The sequence below is a fragment of the Glandiceps talaboti genome, chromosome 10 (assembly GCF_964340395.1).
Source record: "Glandiceps talaboti chromosome 10, keGlaTala1.1, whole genome shotgun sequence".
Lineage (NCBI taxonomy): Eukaryota > Metazoa > Hemichordata > Enteropneusta > Spengelidae > Glandiceps > Glandiceps talaboti.
Window position 1 is genome coordinate 12238350 of NC_135558.1, and position 14441 is coordinate 12252790.

Sequence of the window (14441 nt, forward strand, 5' to 3'; positions counted from 1 at the left end):
TATATAAACCCAGTATCTCTCAAGTCAAACCATAAATCTGCGCAAGCATCGCCAGATAACAACAGACTTGTCTGAACAAAAGTTTGCAGAACTCAACTTTGCGTCGCTTCTGAAGTTGGTTGCATAGCACCTTGCCATGGCAAACCTCCAACTTTCCGCCTGTCTTGTGGCGATGTTGATGGTGGCTGTCACTTATTCACAAAATCAGTAAGTTCTTTTAATTCATTTTATTTATTTTTAGCGCAGAAAATCTGCCCGTTTGATTTTATCTCTACAGGCTGGCAGGCAGTGCAGTGTAGACATTGCCCTAGTATTGTTTGTTTTGTGTGTTTTGCGGTCAAACTCATTGCAACCACAAGAATTAACTTGAATAGCGATTCACTTCTTCAGTACCTGAATGCTCTACGTATAGTCTTAAAGGTTTTGTCGTGAAAGGAGTCGTTTAGTTTGAGAAATGTGGATATGCGGCGTACATGTGCTACATGATCATGAAGTTTTACCAGGGAAAAGTAGTGTGATACTACCAGAGAGCATGGATGTACTAATACAACCATGCCGAGAGTTACAACCCGCAGATGTTTATAATCACCGGGGTCTTTATATATCTTACGGTATAAATGAAACGTATTCATGAGGATCGAGCCCCGGGATAAAATTTTGTAATCGCAATAAGTTAATACCATGTTGTTGTGAAGTAGTAGTAATTGTGGGAAAAACACGCAAAGAAATATGAAAATTATATTGTGTTAATCTTTGTTTACCGACATGCTTGCTCTGTTCGTGATGCGTACTTTACCACATCTAGCTGCAATAATTGTAGTCCTGCTTATATGACGGTGCACGAGTCTATATTATTACTAGTCTAAACAATAATAATTGTAGTCCTGCTTGCATACGGAGTAAATCTGGGACTCGATTCTGACAATTGTCCCTCCTATTCTCCTGTGTTTAGAGTCAAGTCAGTAATGATATAGACTCGTGCACCGTCTGTAAGCAGGACTGCAGTAATTGTAGCGTCTCGCTGCGGTTTTGAGGGTTATTTCGTCTGTTTTGGTGACTTTTTAAGTTTTAGTGTTTAACCCGCACTGCGCTAAAACTTTAAAAGTCACCAAAACAGACGAAAAAAACCCTCAAAACCGCAGCAAGACGCTACAATTATTGCAGCTATACCACATCCAGACAAGGAAGAATATATATACACTTGTCTGTGACTTTTATACTGAACGGTATCACATTGAGATCGGATATAGCTGCAGTAATTGTAGCGTTGATGAGCTTTGATTTTTGATTTTTTTTAGCTTTTGTATATCGTTCCGAGGTTCGGTTTATAATAATTGTACACTTTTGTATACGCATCACAGACTTCCTTAAAAATAAAAACTATGTTACAATGTCATTGGCATATAGCTTGTTCCAGTGCATGCTAGCAGTATTCCGTTGATATAAATCAGAGATATAAATGTCTCATACCACTAGCGCCGTAAACAGGTTTTTAGTTGGGATAAGGGACTTGATTCCAACCTTCATGGCAATGTTTTGCTTCAGAGAATTTTCCAGAACACTGCTCGCAAATGAAAATCAAACCAGTATCAGCCTATCATGTATCAAATATCAGTATCACGATATGTTGTAATGTTGTCATAGTGTCTCATAAGTATCTAGAATTACATTGGCTATTAAGAATTGTGGGTTAGGAGGCAAGACTTCTTGATCCCCATGATTTGTGGTTTTATCTCCTCCTTATGCAACGTACTCTTAGCTATAAACCAGCTGTGTTATTACATGTATTGTTACTCAAATCATGTTGATGTCCTGGATATTGGTATCTCTCTCAATGAGATGTGTTGTTGTTGTTGTTGTTGTTGTTGTTGTTGTTGTTGTTGTTGTTGTTTGTCTTCTGTCTCTGTCTGTCTGTCTGCCTGTCTATTTATTTATCCATCCATCCATATGTGTGTGTGAGTGCAGCAGTTTACAAAAGCTCAAAATGAAGTGCTTCACTTGATACTTTAATGTTGACTCGTAGATTCATATTAAAGGCCTAATTTGCATATTTTATGCATTTACAAATAGCTTTTCATCTAACATGGAGGATGAGTTAATGCTGTCTTTACACATAAATTTTAATTAAAGTGGTTTATATCTTGTATAATTCATTTTTGCATATATGTATACTACAAAACAGCCAGTATGAAAACAATTTCTCAATAAATTTGTTGTATACTTGTTTGCACAGATTAAAACATCAACAAAGTTTGAAATGGCAAGTGGCATTCTGTATTCTTGTGCTTTTACTTCCTTTGTATAGTGTCGTTTGTGCAGATTTCAGAATCTGCAGTTCCTATGAAAACCATGTATGTATCTGCTTGTTCTATGACCGCAGTGACATGTTCCATTCTCACTCAAACGGAATTTAACAATAAAGTCAGTTATGTGTGACATCATGAATCAAATGTCATCCTTTGTCCAGGTTTTTGTCAACTTAATAGGTTATATTACCCCAGTACTTATAGTTGTCGGCTTCAAGTGGGAAGTTGTGTTACACCTGTTTGTTTCCATTGACTGTAATTCTCTGAAGTCAGGACATCCACTTGACAAAAAACAGGATACTATCATGATACAACCATTTAGCTACAACTATAGGCAGAGTCCCTGACCTGACCTCGCCTCGACACTTTGTTATCAGTCTGGAGTACACTGAGTCAAACAAGTTGTTGACCGAATATTATTTCCTGTGGCACTTATAACCCTATGTTTAAACCATATCTCGGAGGTCAGGGGTCATAAGGAATTGAGTGACATCAGCAGTTCTGAAAAATTCAGTGATAACATCTAATATTCAAGGGCTTAGAAGGTTTTATGTACATGAGTGGAGATAATCGTAGTAATTGTAATGCGTCATATAGGAACTAGACTAGTGTATAGCTCTATTTATATGGGTCACTGGTTGGGGTCATTGATGATTGAGGAGGGAAAGTTCTTTGCAGATGGTTAATCATGATATACGTTTATGTGTCAAATTCTGAAGTTGACATGCGCTCATTTGTTTTACATTTACTACACCCCTCTTCCTGAAACACCATTAGTACATCTTATACAGTACTACTGGCAGCAGACCCATCATTTTGAACAATTAGCGTACTGGCTCACAGTGACAAAAAAATCAGAAAGACGTACGTTATTGTTAGTTTTCTACCTTAATGCGTGGAATGATTAACAATTATGAGGCAACTGGCAATGTGCAATCCAAAGTGAGTATGCTCAGTTGCAAAGGATTGTGGGAATATATGTTTTAGTAATAACTTTAATCTTGGATTAGAAAGAGAACCTGCTCAGAAGTTGAAGTGTTTTGGCAACCACAGGCTAGATGATTTATATTTTGTAACAAATTGTTGATAACACAAGCAGTGAGTTATTCTTGTTATTAATGGTAAATTCTACATTTTCCCATGATGCACCATTCAAAATGGCAGGTTTGCAGATGATTCTACATTTCCCATGATGCACCATTCAAAGTGGCAGGTTTGCAAATGATTCTACATTTCCCATGATGCAATCCCAAGGGTTTTTGACATGAAATCGCTTTACCACATCAATGTATTTGTAAGACACATCAGATTTATGTTTGAATAAGCACAGTTCATCACCCAGGGCAAAATGTCATAGTCATATGATAGCTGCCACTAATAATAAATCTTAATCTCTTCGTAGTACTTCTACTTTTTTATGCCTTGTATATAGATGAAATAAAATCATGGTGTGTGGGACATAAAAAGGGGCTTTGTTTCACATCCTGTCATTCTTCACTTGAGAACGTGGCACATCAATTGAGAAGGTGTGAGTGTGAGTGTGTGTGGTGTCCTTTGTACAATTGACCATCAGGGTGTTGTTCTTCCTGTCTGTGTGTCCCCTGGGGGTATTGCATTGTACAATGGGCAATTGAGAATGCGTGTGTGAAGTCCTGATGGGTGAATGGTTAGAGTGGCCGGCTTGGAATCTGCAGGTTGCAGGTTCGAGCCCCATCGATGCTATTTATTTCTGAGTGGCTAAAGTCCTTGGGCAAGATTTGAACCATGATTGTGCCTGTCAACCCAGCTGTATAAATAGGGACCTGGTAGGATAGAGGTTGCAATGTGAATGCTTTAATCCTATGCGCTTATAGATTGTATGCTCCCCAGGGAGTTGAGGAAGTGTAATAGGCCATTGTACTGATGTAGATCTGAGCCAGGGGTAATAATTGTGAAGTCCTTTGAGCACAGAGTGGGAAAGCGCTATATGAAAACTAACATTATTTCATTAGTTTTGTTATTTTCAACTTGCTATTTGTTATTTTCAACTTGCTATTTTCAACTTGCTACTGAGGCATATATGATCAAACACTACATCAACAAAAATTTACACTTTTTGACAAAAAATGACAAAATTTTGACAAAATATGCAAAAAATTATAAGTATAAAACTATCTGATTCCTACCTGTGTACATATGGATGTCAAGACAGTCACACAATTTTCATCAATCATGTATAACAAGGTAACAAGCTCATCAGAAAGGTAACAGTGTATTTGATAATGGGAAATTTATCGACAGGAGATGGCAAAAAGCTGCCATGGCATTTAGGAATCCCTCCCACCCCCCCCACCCCCCCACCAGTCGAGTACAATATAAAATGGTTCAACCTTAATATTACATGTAAATATAAAGATTTGCAGTATAACTGGTGTGGCAACAAGGAAACATTGTTTGAAGGCGGAATTGTGCTTGCATTTCCGGCAAACACGGAAACATGTACATGAAAAGGGAAAATTGTAACTTAATATGAGTGTTTATAGATGTCAACAGGAAATTTGGATATCAGTGAGTTCACATGCTGTGATAAGTAAGAAAATCTCCCAGTCAGTATTTCTTGTGAACTGAACAAGCTATTAAGCTAATATACATTTTCATTAGATGTAATTATTGTTACATGTAAAGTGGGAAATATTTCACATTCCCAAGCCCTTTACATATAGCAGCTTAATTCTCAGAAACCACACTTCAGTATGAACATGTAGTCATATTTATTTTGGCTCTCAAAGATTTTAGTGGGAAGATATTTTATACTTTGGCTCCACTTTTGGCAGAAAAAAACAATTATACTGAAAATCAAATCACTTTTTCAAATTCAATCACTATTGCAACAGATTCAATAAAGTTGTATTTGCATAAGACAGGGCAGAAAAAATGACACCCCCCCCCCCCTTACTTCATGATAAAGGGGCATACATGTATAATATTAAATTCTTCATCTGTTACTTCTAACATGTCTTTGATCCTCATTACCTCTACCTGACGATAGAGATCATAATTTTGAAGACAGTAGTGATGACTGCATGCATGGTGGTTATATGACAGGCTGGATTGTAGATGTAGATGGATGGACACGTGCTCTTATTTGCAATGGAAATTGAATTTCTTCTATTGTATGTCACATATCCTATATAAAAAAATGTTTTGTGTAAAAGGCCTACTTCGGATTAGGATCTAGATGTGAAAATCGGGTGTTATGGCAGAGCTATAGAAAAACTCGAGTATGATCCCATTAATGGGATGACCTGGGATTGAAAGATGGCCTTTAATACTAGCAAAAACTGTAGACATGTAAATCATCATCAGCATCTTCATCATCACCGTCTTCATCGTCATCTTTATGGTTGTCAGCGTAGTTGTCATCATCATCCTCATCATCCTCATCCTCATCATCATCATCCTCATCATCCTCATCCTCATCCTCATCATCATCATCATCATCATCATCATCATCATCATCATCATCATCATCATTTTGTTATTCATGCTATTTCATGCTATAGCACAAACAGCATATTATGAGATTGAAGAACATACTGTTCTCATAAATATAGACTTGGTGTATATTGTTTTTGCATCATCATGAAGGATGTACATGTAATGTAAATATATTTTAGTTAATGAAAATTGTGTCTGAGAATTCCAAGCCATTGTTTTTAGGTTGCATTAATAATTGAATTATCCAGAATTATAAAGTTCTTCTACAAAGATATGATGAATGTTGAAAATGATGAAATATTTTATTTCATTTTGTGTTCTCAGGCCAACTTATTTTATCACAGCACCGAATGCCTTCCGACTTGGTGTGGAAGAAACGGTTTCTATAACGGTGTTCAGTGTCAATGCCCCAGTAACGGTAGAACTGAGTATACAAGACTATCCGGATAGACAGAAGACATTTTCACAAGTACAAGGAGTCTTTAACAGAGGTATGAAATCTTCGTCTTTCTTCACTGTCAAGTTTCAAAGGAGATACAACACCTTGGAACCAATTTGTTGCAGTATTTTAAAAGCTTTTTAATTATGCAAGACTTTGCCATGAAAATTTAATTGGCTGAAAATGAAAAAAGCTTTTGAAATTATAATCAAGAAATTTAATTTGGTGTTCACAATCTTGTTTCCAAGGATAACTGGAGTCTTTTATTTTACTGTACAATTGACATAGTATTTGGTGGTTATTTTGGATTCTGAAATGAATTACTTTTAAAATCAGTTTGAATGTAATTGAAAAAAGATTTCAGTGTCTGATGATGCTATTTATTATGCCACGTATCCCTTGCACCACTATCATAATTTAATAGGCTTGTTATTATTACGTATGTACCTGTGATTACTTGCATAGGTGCACTCAAATACTTTCACTGTAGTGCAATGCCGGTATGCAAATGATATGCAAATGATGACACAATTATTCTTCATACACAGATGTGAGCAATCACACTATATCATTTTCGAAGAAATGTGCTATTTCTGATGAATACGATAACAACCCCATGCCGTGTGAGAGTTTCAATGTGGGTATTTGTGCTTACAGTGTGTGTCGATCGGCTTTCACTTGCTATGCTCTTGAAAGCATGACCAAACGTAGAGAACATGGCAAGTGTTCATACGCTACACTTGCAGTCACATGTCACAGGGTTCTATAATATTGTATGCTACAAAAGTAACAGAAAAAGGGGATTTTGCTTTTAAATTTTTACTGACTTTCTCCATCCAGATGAACCTGGTATTCTGAAGGTAGAGGTCAATTCAGACGACCTCCCAGAAAGGGCATCTCATGAAGAGCTCCTCAGAAAACAGTACGTCTACCTGGTTGCTGAATCCAAAGTTGGGCCTTTCACTTTCAAACAAGAGAAACGTATTCTGGTCAGTTACAAGAGTGGATATGTCTTTATACAGACTGATAAACCTATCTATACACCAGAACAAGAAGGTACGTTCAGAATACTAGAATTGAAGTACATGAAGTATTCACACAATTTCTATAGTGTCGTCATTTAAAAAAAAAATGAGTTAAGTTTTTATAGGGTTTACAGACTGTCTATTGTATCAAGTCTAAAAACAATGTACATTGTGTTCCACATTTCAATATTTACCTGAAATGCAATAAGTTGCAATGGTTTGTATGCTCCTACATGTAAGTGAGTTAATGAGAAAAGTATAAGGGCCATAATGTGTGCTATTGAACAATATCAGTGTAATACAACGAGTAACACTGAAGTAAAGCACTTTCTCTATGTACTACACTCATTTATAGCATTCATATCAAGTGTAAAAGTATACTGTTTCAATTGGTTTATTTACAAGTGTACCATGTGGCCCTTCTAATGTGGTCAATTAGCAAATGAAACAGTATACTTTTATACTTGATATGGATGCTATAAATGATTGTGGTACGTACAGAAAAAGCTTTACTTTGGTGTTATGGGTTGTAAATGTAAAGAGCTTTGACGACATCCAGGGAAAGTGATATAGAAACTAATACTATTTAGTTTTTATTATTATATGGAGTGGTTGTTATTACTATAAGTCATTTCACTTACAGTATTCCAATTTCTTTTCAGTCAAAATGAGAATCATGCCCCTGAATCACAGGATGAGACCTACTTTGGACAAGGTTGGTGAAAATAAATCACTTGTTAGTTTTAAGATTGAAAAAAACCCTGTTATAGTTTTGTAATCAGATCATTCCTTCATCATTTTTGTGTGACAGAACTGTAACTTTAACATGTTTCAGATGAAAGCAATTAGAAGCATAAAAACAAAAGTGTTTTCTCATATGGTGGTAGAGGGGGCTATACTGTATGCAAGGTTCTGCATGAAATCAGGTGAAAAGAGGACACAAGATAGGTTTCATTGTAACCAGCTGAGGTATTTATTCATTCTTCAGTGATAGCATTGTTGAAAAAGTATGATGTTAATGTAGTATTTATGTTTTTTTTTTTTTTTTTTTTTTTTTGTTTTTTTTTTTTGTTTTTTTTTTTTGTTTTTTTAAATATTTGCAGATTCGTCTGGAAATTGCCAATCCCCATGGAACAATTGTTGAAAGACGAGATGACCTGACATCTGAAACAGGAATAATTGTGGAAACCTTCTTGTTTCCCTTGTTTCCTATCTTTGGAAATTGGTCAGCTGTTATTAGGTTTGGAGCTGAGGTAATCAAATTAACTTGTCTTACTATTCAAAAGTATTTTCTGTCAATAGCATAGGGGGCGCTGTCTAGGATGACGAGTTCCGTCCGAAAACACATGCCTTGTGTCTGTTTTCAGTAGTAGTGAGCCATAGACCACTAAATCTTCACAGGACTATAGTATTTGCTTTTATAGTTAGTTACATTGCCAGAATTCTATTGAATGAGATTGTTGTAATGGATAACTGAATGGGCCAACAAACAAAAAGAAAAGTATTTACTCTCAGCACAACAGAGGGGGCTATACAGGATGCTCAGTTTTCCATGATTTTGATGTCTAACATTGTTATGATTTGGTCTGAATAGATAGTACTTGGACTTCTTTCAGTCACAAAAATCAGGCTAAAATTTCTAAATTTTTGAACCTCTAAAGAAAAAATCAGGATTCAGGACTGAAAGTTGATGTAAATGCTTACGTTTTGAAAGTAATTCCTGTAGTACATAGTAGTCATGGCATTTGTAGGTAAGTAACGTAAGGAGGTGTGCTGGAGTTTGAAATATCAAAAAAAGTTGAAATAAGAGCAATATGCTAATAATTCTGATAAGATGTTGTTGAAAAATGAGGGTTTTTTTAAACTTTGTACATATGTATATATTCGCCTACAGTATGCACTGAACTCAACCGTTGAGTTTGAAGTCAAGGAATACGGTAAGTCATCATTTCATTGTCCAAATTTGAAATTTTGAGTGACGGCACTTGCCTATCACCCTTTTTTTTGACCAAGACAATCATGACTTAGCAATGAATATTCATTAGAGATGTGTTACACTGAAGAATAAACACTTAGGAGTCATGAATATTCATTGTTCAACCACGAATATATTATTTCTGCCCATAGCAAAGGTACCCTATAAATGCATAAGATCAACGTGATGTTGCTTAGAAATTGCAAGTAATTGTAGTTGATGTAAACTCATAAACTGACTTTCCAGTTTCCATACTTTATGAAAGTGTTCTCCTTTAAACACCCTCCCCCCCCTCCCCCAAGAAGTAGACGAGTCAAGAGAGTAATGGTTTTCACCCAGGTTGCACTCATACGAGTTTGTTTGGTTCTCTTCATGAAAGTTTATTCAGTAATATTTCCAACATGCAGTCAAAAGATGGCTGTTTTCTAACAAACCTAGCATAAAGGTGATAAACAATCATTGAAACTGACTCCCCTTGCTCATGGGTATCAAATTCTCTTTCCTTTCAAACTTTGCAATGATAACAAACAAGTTCAGAGATTTCTTGTATTTCCAATCAATCAGTGTGTGATTTTCAAATACTATATGCTGTATTTCATTTCCAGTTTTACCAACATACTCTATCAAGATTCATCCTCCTGAATATATACTGCCTCAACAGGATGTGATTGAAGGAACTGTTGAAGCTGAGTAAGCCAAATTTTTTTCTTTAACTTTCTAATGTTCAGGTAAATGTTTGTTCCTGAGCATTCAGTCACACATCTTTGAATTTTGGGTAATATTGCACCCTTAACCCAGGATGTTGTATGATTATCACAGGCAACTTCCAGTAATTTCTTCTTCCTCAAGGGATCGTATCTATAGAGATACCATAGTTCCAAGTCTATGGGGCTGTCTGATGGTGAACAGGAAGTGTTAGTACGTGTATGCCACAAACTGAACCTGAAGTATTGTAAAGATGGTCACGTTTTCTTTGTTGTATCTTAAGAAACTCAGAAGTCTTATAAATCAATCAATCAATCAATTTATCAATAATCATCAATCAATCTCAATCAGTTAATCATCAATCAATCAAGCAATCTTCCATTCAATCAGTCAACCAATCAATTAACCAGCCGACAACCAACTTAGCAACCAACCAACCATCAAGCAAGCAACGAATTGACCAAACAATGAACATACCAACCAATCAATCAATCAATCAATTAATCAATTCAATCATACAATCAATCAAGCATGCAATCAACCAATCTCTCTCAATTTTTAACTTCTAAGTCAAAACATTCTGTTTTCTACAGATATGTATATGGAAAACCTGTTACAGGCAGTCTCTACCTAAAGTTTGGTGTATATGTCGAGAACAACTTGGTCAGGGTAGTGAAGACCATATCTTCTGGGGTAAGAATTAAGATCCACCATTTTCAGGAAAATGCCTGTCAGATTAATTGTTGCTTTCTTTTATAAACTTGTCTTGGTCACAGCTATAAACTTATTCATGATAAAAGGACATCTCTCTAACTTATTTAACTTTGAAATCTTGTAACCATGGCAGCTGGTGAAAAGAAAGATATAAAAGTAGCTCTGGTGTCATTACATTGGAAGATTTCCCATAAACCCTTGCTGGAATTCTCAAAAGGGCCGAACACATGTTAAGTGCAGTAGGGCTTCTTTACAAGATTTCAAACTTGAAAAAGTTGATAGCAGTAATCAATACAAGATTTTATAGTTTTGCCACTAGGAGTTGCCTTTGAACAAGAAGAGAAGGCCATATTTGAGTGTTACAGCCTCCTGAAAAAAAACCCACATTATTTTCCAGTGTTCCAGAGTGAAAGTTTTTTGACATTATAAACAACTTTCTTTCAAATCAATTATATTTGGGGAACTCAATGAGGTGTTTTGGATATAATTTGTTGGCTGTGTCATGTGGCACATTATTTATCCGTTTTCTGTGGTGTGCCATCTTGTGACACTCTCTCTTAAAAAATGACTGCAAGGTAGTTTTGCACAGTTGGATTGTACACCATTTTCCAAAGTTCCACCTTGTGTACTACTTGTTTTTTTTAAAAACATATTTGCTTTTGTTACACAAGTCTTTTTTTCTTGCAACATTGTGATAATTTGTATACTGTACGCATCTTGTTATTTTCCAGATAAGAGAAGGACTTGGTTTCTTCGAGTTTGATTCAGATGACTTGGGTGAAAACTGGTTTGAAGAGAACGAAGGCCAGAGACTGTTCATTTCAGCTACAATAACAGAAGATGCCACAGGATTGATGGAAAATACCACAGATAACTCGGCTGTCTTTTCCAAATCTCCATATAAGTTTAACTTTGAAGACACAGTGCAGTATTTCAAACCTGGTTTACCCTATGAAATCAAGGTATGTAATTTGTTCTTTCCAGGTTTACCAAATAAGTTTTGAGTTGATGGGGACAGAGCTGCATTTTAAACCCACTTTATCAAATTGGATCTAATCACATTGTTATTTATATAATCAGTTGTACTGTTACAATTACATACAATGTATATGCCATATACTAAGTGAAATGGACCAAAAGTAATTATGCAAATGATCTTGTTAATATTCATGACTTCTCAAAATGTCTGCCAAAAAGCATCATTGTAAGAAAATGCTTTTGATTTTAAATTGTACAGAAATTTTAGATTGGAATCTATCAGCCTTGTCGTTCACAGCATTTCATGAAAATCTATGTATGTACTCAAAAAATTGCTGAAAATGACTAGAACAACTTGCACATTAATATAGAAAATAAACAGATAATGAAAATGAATTTCTTGTGTTATCTTGCAGATCAAAACACTTTTCAGAAATGGAAAACCTGCAAAGCAAGTTCCCATACGGATTGCAGCTAAGGGCTCAAATGATGGGGGAGAGTATGACCTGTTAGGTGCTCAGGGTGATCCAGATAACGCTGTCAGTAATCACAAAGGAGAAGTTAGCTTTAGACTGGATGTACCAAGGAATACACAGAATGTCAGAATCACTGTACGTATAAAATGATATGAACCTAACTTGTGAATGCTGGTAATTATACCATGCACGAGTCATTTAGAACAAAAAATATGGAATATATACTCTTGTATGGAATATAATACTCTGTCTACAAATGTACACTGGTTTTGCTGTGATCGAAATATGAGTCAAAAAGTTCAAAATTGCGATTACCTTCCCTTTTTTCTTTAATACATACTGGTGCTGGTATGCTGGTATAGTGACAATTGCAGGCCCTTGTATTTTCCTTGGCTGAATGAAGAAAAATTGTCACTGTATTCTCCCAAGTGACAAATTAGTTATATGCTTATTTACCATTATACAGAGTTCCCAGGAATTAAAATCATATTCTCAAAAATGACAAATTAGTTTTATGCTAATTCTCACCATTGCTGAAAAGTGTTTTTATGGTGATGTCATTATACTCTTTTTTTTCATCTTGTGAAAATTCAACCAAATATTTACAAAGAAAGTTTGATCTTGCAAACTTGTTTTTGTGACAAAAATCATTAATCATACCCATGTCAATGAGAGAATACTTAAATTTTTTCATTACTACATTAATTAAACTGTGTCTGACCTGCACAAGACAATTTAATTCAAATGCAGTACATGCACATTTAATGTGCACATTCTTTAGTTTTGCAATGTTGTTGTCAATTAAATTAAAATCTTTGTAGATAGGACAGTCTCTGTCAAGAATATCTTGTATCAGATTCATAATATCGGAAATACTAGTACTATACATAAGGGAATACATTTAGCAAATAGTACTTCTCTTAATATCATTCTATACCCCATGACATGTGAGTGCAAATGTGGCCTACATTGGGTATTTGCATGAGTGCTTGTCATGTTCTTTGCGGCTGTATTTTCACGATCGTAGCAAAAGAAGTGCAGCAGAAAATACTGCAAGCATAAGTGCAAATACCTCTACCCACACTGAAACTCATGTGGAATGGGGTTCTGTTATTGATGTTTATCTGGAACATTAAAAATGATACTGCGCTGTGCAGTCGTGTGCTTCTATGTACATGTACAACAATTAAATCACTTGAATGCATGATATGCACTTGTGTTTTCAATATTGCACTGCAGTGCAAATACCACTAAGTACATGTATGTGTGCACAATAGTGCCATTAATCTCTGGTACATATGTAATACTATTGTACACACTCTAGATTTAGAAGATTTATATTTTTCTTCTGGAATTACCTAGGCAAGGACGCAGGATGAAGATTTGACTGATGAGCAGAATGCTGAAGCTGTATTCAGTGCTGAGCCATACCAAACACCAAGTGGTAGTTTCCTACTTGTACGTGTACCTGTGCAACAAATATTTGTAAGTAAAACATTTTTGTGTGTATAGTACAATGAAAAAGGAGTTATAAATTCCATTCTCGCAAGTTAGAACCTATTCTTTGTGTGTCTTGGACAGTTCATCAGTTCCGTAAAGAGGCCTGTGGATTTCCAACAATATCATGAGATGTACTTTTTTCATCATTTAGTTAATGTGTATGTTTAATACATTTTCTCTTTGCATTCAGGTTGATGAGAACATACAAGCAGAAGCATTGGCAACGGCTGCGGATATCACTAAGTTGAATTACTATGTGAGTACCTGTTGGTTAATTGTTTAGAAATGATTATATGATTAATAGAGATAAATGTAATATTAAATGAATAAGAAAGGTCACTAATGATGGTGGTGGTGCATGGTAGTAGTGATGATGATGATGATGATGACAAAGATGACGATGATGATGACGAGGACAAGGATGACAATGGTAACGACGACGACGATGATGATGATGATGATGATGATGATGATGATTCAGTTGTACATTACATCACACATCTTTACTTCTGCAACTACTAGGTTAACTGAGGAATTTGACAGCAAAAGTCATCTATGCATTATAATAAAAATTGTGTTATTTTCATCCAGGTAATAACCCGAGGTAAGATCACATTCCAATCAACTGTTGTCAAAGAAGTTGGAGTCATCACAACACTGACATTCCAAGTAACACCAGAAATGTCTCCATCATCTAGATTAGTTGTCTACTACATAAACAACCAAAATGAAGTAGTAGCCGACTCTGTGTGGTTAGATATTGAAGATGTCTGTGAAAACAGGGTAGGTGTATGGTTTAAAATTGACCTGTAATTCAAGTCTTCAGAATTTTTATGTAGAACTTGT

At 35.5% G+C, this 14441-nt stretch overlaps 1 protein-coding gene across 1 annotated transcript in view; it reads left to right on the forward strand.

The window, feature by feature from the left end:
• The first annotated feature begins 48 nt into the window (after positions 1–48).
• The window catches only part of LOC144441168 (A.superbus venom factor 1-like), a 36829-nt gene continuing 22436 nt past the window's right edge, over positions 49–14441 (forward strand). Inside the window, exons 1-13 of the mRNA XM_078130709.1 lie at positions 49–207; positions 6108–6274; positions 7063–7278; positions 7910–7962; positions 8351–8500; positions 9142–9184; positions 9828–9912; positions 10521–10620; positions 11373–11603; positions 12036–12230; positions 13458–13580; positions 13786–13851; positions 14187–14378. Coding sequence (XP_077986835.1) covers positions 137–207; positions 6108–6274; positions 7063–7278; positions 7910–7962; positions 8351–8500; positions 9142–9184; positions 9828–9912; positions 10521–10620; positions 11373–11603; positions 12036–12230; positions 13458–13580; positions 13786–13851; positions 14187–14378 — 1692 coding nt within the window. The 5' untranslated portion in view covers positions 49–136. The remainder of the gene's footprint in view (positions 208–6107; positions 6275–7062; positions 7279–7909; positions 7963–8350; positions 8501–9141; positions 9185–9827; positions 9913–10520; positions 10621–11372; positions 11604–12035; positions 12231–13457; positions 13581–13785; positions 13852–14186; positions 14379–14441) is intronic.